This window comes from Apaloderma vittatum, unplaced genomic scaffold (assembly GCF_000703405.1).
Source record: "Apaloderma vittatum isolate BGI_N311 unplaced genomic scaffold, ASM70340v1 Scaffold38086, whole genome shotgun sequence".
In the NCBI taxonomy this organism is placed as follows: Eukaryota; Metazoa; Chordata; class Aves; order Trogoniformes; family Trogonidae; genus Apaloderma; species Apaloderma vittatum.
Window position 1 is genome coordinate 1 of NW_009720754.1, and position 6226 is coordinate 6226.

The window sequence follows — 6226 nt, forward strand, 5'->3', positions numbered from 1 at the left end:
AGTGGTTGTTTTTTTTTTCCGCCCCCCCCCTTCCTCTCCCCTGCTGTTTTTTCGGTCAATTCCGAACTGCTGACTCGTCGGTTGCGGCACTGGGCGGCCGAGCCTGCTCCGTGTCGCTGTACTTGCCCAGAGCGACTCCTAGAGGCTCTCAAAGCGTGTCCCCGCTCCTCTTTACATCAACACCCGTGCAAAGGGCCCCTGCGACCAACAAAGTAAAGATACCCTCGTAAATCGTCCGAATGTAAAACGTTTCCAAACACCTCTCCGTGTCACAGAGTGAGAAGCTGAACCTCTGTGGAACTGAGTTGATTTTTTGCTGCTTTGTGAAAAACCAATCGATGTCAAACTGCGCTGCGTTTCTTAAAATCTGCGATGAGGGGGAGCAGAACATTCTGCTTCTCCCATTCTGCTTTTTCATGAGTCCAAGTCACTCTCTTTTCCCTGCTTAAGTCAGTTTGGTTTATACTTATTGTAAGTGACTCCAGCACAGGATCATCTCTACATATGTACACACACGCCCATACATGTATGCATGTCTCAATATTCAGGAATCTGTTGGAGACTTTCTTATTTGAGTCCAACATTATTTGGTCTCAAATAAGACCAAAAAACAGCTCTCTCTTGTTCAACATCATCTTGGCCACAGTATCTTTCGTTATTTTGTGTGTATCAGGATGTTCTTGATGAGAAGTCTGACCAGTCTTCTGTCACTACTCTTTGTTGCATAATACTCCCTATTGTTTGTGGAATAAAGAAACAAGAAAAATATCCACGGTTACCTCGTTTACATCAACACAAACACAATTTCATGCCACAAGCACTGTGCCAGAGGCAGAAGCAACTGTTTCCCACCTGCCTTTGGAGGAAGCTACTATTCCACCACAGCAGTGCAAGAGCTAGCACTCCTCTAAACTCAGTCTTCAATCCTCTAGGGGAGAAAGGTTTCATCCATCTATGACACTGCTCTCAGTTTTCTAAAAACCGGTAAAGTAAGGAAGGGTTAGAATTTACATGAGAAATTTTCAGAAAATGGTAGCATGAAATCGCAGCGAAGGGTATTGTTTCAATACAGTATCACTAAGAAAACAAAGATTTGCAAAAAAGTATGTATTTTAATTTAAAAGGAGTTTCTTAACTTACAAGTATAAAAGGCAATAGTTAAAAATCAAAATCCTGGAACATACACTGGGAAAACAGGCTTCTAAAGCACAAGAATCCTCTGTGACAATTCCCAAACAATGCCACAACTCCTGAAAATCCTGCATTCAATGAGCAAAAGGTAGGATCCAGCTCCAGTAACCCCTTTTAATGACGCTTTTAAACCGCATAATACAGCGGTCAATCTGACCAGTCATTAAAGAATATGCCGAGGAACTCTGTGGCTACAGAGCAAAGGGGTTGGCATGAATCGTAATATCTTTAATGCGAACATCGTTAAGAGGTCGGTAGGTTTTCTCATTCACAGGCAGCTTCTCCAGCTCATCCAGGGTCTCCAAGCCATCAATAACTCTGGAAGAAATGCAGAAGTTCTAGGAATCTCCTTCTAACACCAATTTAATTTCACAGTTGAAGTATCTCAAAGGACTTCACAGTTAAGTGTCACAGAGCAAGGACTTTGCAAGCAAATGATGACAAATACAGCAGCCGAAACATTACATATGGCATATAATGTTTGAAAGGACATACCAAGTATCCATGACAGATTCTGGAAAAAAGTACAAATAATTCTCACTGACCTGACAGTACCACATATTACACTAACCATAGCTATATACAGACTCTGGCTGTGCCTCCTGGCAGGTGCGACAGGCCAGTCACAGGATAGGTTTAAGTAGCAGCGAGATGGCCGTACCCAACTTCACTGCAAATTACTGAAATCCTATGGCTGGAAAATCAATTTCCAAACGCAAGGCTATGATTTCTAACCTCCTGACTCAAACACCACACTGGCAGAATCACTAATAACTGAGTAAATCTAATGGTACAAATACGTTTAGGCTTTCGGACTTCCCGTTCAGGCTGAAGAAGTGCCGAGATAGACTGTTCTGATAAACCTCTTTTTTGTTTAAATAACTAGCTCTGGTAAATCTTGTCAGCTTATTCCTCAGTAACGGACCTGGCAGAAAACACACCGTGCTCTTCACAGTTCAGTCACATTTATCAACTCTTTGAACCTAGGATGTGGATTTTGGGTCAGCAGGGGCTGCATACGCTGTTCTGCTGATCCTGCAACGAGGGCAGGAGTAAACGGCCACAGAAAACAGGCAAAGTTCATCTGTCAGAGCCTCTCTACTGTCTTCTACTCTAAGAAAAATGTCTAAAAAAATCTACTTCCAGTCACAAACTCAGAAATGAAAAGAACACTATGCTTAGACGCCTACAAACAACAGAAGTGGCAGAAAACAGTATTCTCACATCTCAGTAGTCTCCTTTGGATATTTAACTCCATTTCGCAATAAAGGCAACTTTTTCTCAGCAGACTCACTTGTACACCAGAGACTTTTTAACAACAAGCAAAAGAAAAGACACCGCCATGATTCTGAGACAGAAAAAGCAGTATCTCAAACCATCAGATCCTCCACACTCTACGGGAAGCAGGCATGCAGTCAGATCGCTTACTTTCCAAACACAGTGTACTTCATGTCTAGGTGCGGTTGCTTGCCGTAAGTGATGAAGAACTGCGATCCATTGGTGTTCGGGCCATTGTTTGCCATTGACACCACCCCACGGACATTGTGCTGAAAGAGGGGGAAAACCTCAATGTGAATACGCACCTGTGAAAGCAAGACGTTAACCTGTACGATGCACTCTGTGACTTAGCGCTCTGCCTCAATACCATTATTAAGAGCAAATGTCCTTTGCTAATGTATTCTGTCACAGCCCACGATTAGCTCCTAAAATTGCTCTTAGAATAAAAAATTCTTTGCCTTCAGTGCATGAAATGTACTCTGTTACAAATTCTTTCTATTTCTCAGTGATGAAAACCCTCAAATCCAACTTGCCAAGTACAGAAATGCCTGTTCCTATTTCAATCATAAGCTTCCAGTCCCTTTATTGTGGGATTATGCTTTGCTTCACCATTACAAAAGAACTGTACTGAATACAGTACAACACAGTGCTGGCTGTCCTCCAACCTGGAAAGAAAATTCCTATGAAAACGTTAACTGCGTATCGAGAGCACAGAAATACCTTCAAGTATTCACTGAATTCATCTTCAAACTTCTTGCCCCAGATGCTGTTACCTCCTTTCCCAGTGCCTGACAAAGAAACACCACAATAGATCACTGGGTTTTCAGACAGAAAAATCCAGAAATTACATACTCTTATAACATTTTACTACAAAGACCCGAGATAGCCCATAATTCGTTTGAGGCAGGGATCAGGTTCTCACGTTTTGAGGGAGAACGTACCTCTATATAAGGAACACCTATTAAGTAGCAGAGCAAAACATGGACACATCCTCAAATTAAATTCGCTATGAGAACGACATACAGCTGAATCAGATTTTCTCCCAAACAGTTGACACTAAATGCTTTAAAGGCAGTGTTGCCTTTCAAGCAAAAAGGGAAACCACAGTAGCAACGGCTATCTGTTCCAACAGTTGGGAAGTCAGCAGAACTGTCCTATTTAGTAGAAATAGCTGGAAAAACTAAAAAGTTTGTAGAATGCTTTACTGCTGCATGACCTTTATAGAACTAGGGTAAGAGCTGCTCCTCTAAGCTCACCACAGAAAACTAATCTCATAATAAAAAACTCTATAAACACCACAATAATTATTTATTTACATTTTGGTTTTAATGCTTATAATTTCTTTTTATTTCTTTAAATTTTCTTTACATTTTATGTACATTCTTCTATAGAGAAACCCAGGCAGAAGAGTTTACCTAATGGATCCCCTGTCTGAACCATGAAGCCCTTTATATTCCGGTGAAATACACATCCATTGTAGTAGTTACTAGCACAAAGAGCCAGGAAATTCTATGGAAATGAAACAAACCGTATTAACAAACAATTCTGAAACAGTATCCTCTTACTAAAAAGGCAGCATTGGCAAGACTTAACTTTTGCCTCTGCTTTGCATCGTGCCCATGTGAATTCCACCGACTACTGCCACAGAATAATCACAAATTGTAATTAATATGCTCCTTTGACACCGTCCCAGATACAAATAATTTTAAATAAAGCTGACTTGAGGAACAAGAGGTCTAAGACATGCTCAGAAGTATTGCCTCCACTCAACATTTTTATTTTGTAAATGTAATTAGTAACTTCGTGCCTCAGCTTTATTAGTTAAAAAGTAAAATGATTTCAATTTAAGCTTAGGTTTATTGCAGAAAAACCTGGGGCCTCTGACAAACTGCATGTGATTCTCACTCTTTTAAAATCAAATCTGTGTGAAAGTGAGCAAACCCAGCGAAATTTGGGAATCCCAGGTTATCTGGAGTGTTTCTCCTTAAGGGCTAAGGACACTTTGGGAGATCCTGGAACCTGGAGAGAAGCCGCCCTTAGCTAAACCTGGTGAGAAACAGGCAACAAAACTCTAGGCAGTATGACACAAGCAGAATAAGCACCGTACCAGTTAAAATGTCAGTGCTCCATAATGTGAAAATGAATTGCAAAAGCTGCTTCTCCCCCTCAACAGTCTTCACTATTTCTACTGCTTTGTTTCAACACTAGGAAATCCCGCTCTTGTTACCTGACTTACTTCACACGTCTTTGGCGTACGCTCACAGAATAGTTCAATTTTAATATCTCCTACATCGGTATGCAGTGTGACAGCCTGAGCAAGAAGCAGAGAAGAGTAATTACATCAGCAATGAAATACTAATAGACTCAGTTCTACTTCCCAGTCCCGCCAAGAACATAATCAAATTCCCACTGCACATGACCATTTTTTCGTTATTTGTCCACAGGCAAGGCTACCGTCACAAACTTTTCACATCTGCAGTGAAATCACTTGGATTCATTTAGTTTCAGGACAAATCAAGTTTGCTATGGTAATGCAGAAGCTCTGTTGCATGTTGTTACGCTCCAGAGATCCGTTATTCATTTGCAAACTGGACCTACTCAGTCACTTCACTGCACAGCTGAAGAGTCACGGTTACGCGTATTTCAGTTGACAGCGTGGTGTGCACATCTTGCTGGTTTACAACCAGAGGAAAAACTGATGTGTGTTACTTGCCTGCAGCCTTTTGAGTGACAAGGTTGGTTCTGAATGGCACTGTACATAATCCTCCTCCACAAACAAGCAAATCCACAAAACTACACACTTAAGAATTAATAAATAATCTTCAGAAAATTTAAAATGGCAGGTAGCCAGCCAGGCTAAGCAAATACATCTCTACAGACTCTCTATAGGACCAATATATCACAGTGCTGTGATGGGAAGTGCTAAACTGTGCAAAAACAAACACTGTGGGGCTACACTGGGGACAAGCGTACAGGGAAACTAGTATGAACCAGCATCACAAGGATACAAGTAAAGACAAGACAGTTGCCTGCAGTGCTCAGGAAGATGCTATAACAGGTGTATGCAGAGTCCAAGACTCACAGTCTTAGTGCTATTTCCTGATCTGCTAAAGCCTGTTAAGTGTAGAAGGTTAGATACACTCGAGCAGGGCTCTGTGCATGCAACTTGGGTAACACTTCTGTGGTAAAAGAAACCAAAGTAGATTAGCAAGAAATAACCAAAGTAGGATTAAAATTTAGAGTCTTAGAACTCAAAGTCTTATTATATTTTAGACTGATGTAAATGGACCTATTTTCTTTTCCAGAATATCGTTAGAAGTCTGAAATGAAAGCCTAAACTTCTCACTACAAATTCTTCAGCTTCAGAGCACGAGGTGTAATCCTTTGAGCAGCAGAGCAGCCACCGCCTTTCCAAGAAAGGACCTTTCAGAAAGGATGAAAACCTAAAAAAGTGCTATTGTTCTCACCATGTCTGCTTATCACAGCGCTGAGGCAGCAGCAATTTCCTGCAAAGAAATGAAATTTGTTGTTTTTTTTCCCCCCACCAGTCCCCAGCTCGGTTTGATTCCAATACCTGTGTGGTTACGCGCTTTTACAGGTTTCACAGCGCCAGGCAAGTGGCTCTGGGGACAGACGGGTGACTTTCATTCTGCAACTACCCAGCATATAAAGAACTACGAAGGTGTGGAAGGAAGTAGCTTAGAAAAAAGTGGGTGGCGGCCAAAAAGCAATGACAATGAAATCGCGGCTGTTTCTC

The 6226-nt window shown here is 41.4% G+C and overlaps 1 protein-coding gene across 1 annotated transcript; it reads right to left on the reverse strand.

Annotated features, from left to right (window-relative positions):
• Positions 1-1127: 1127 nt before the first annotated feature.
• PPIL3 (peptidylprolyl isomerase (cyclophilin)-like 3) lies at positions 1128-5965 on the reverse strand. Its single transcript, XM_009871113.1, has 6 exons — positions 5937-5965; positions 4706-4780; positions 3885-3978; positions 3190-3257; positions 2620-2738; positions 1128-1509 (listed from the first exon to the last, which is right to left on the reverse strand). Exons 1-6 carry the CDS (start codon positions 5937-5939, stop codon positions 1383-1385), a joined length of 486 nt encoding a protein of 161 aa, XP_009869415.1. The 5' UTR covers positions 5940-5965; the 3' UTR covers positions 1128-1382.
• Between the last annotated feature and the right edge of the window lie 261 nt (positions 5966-6226).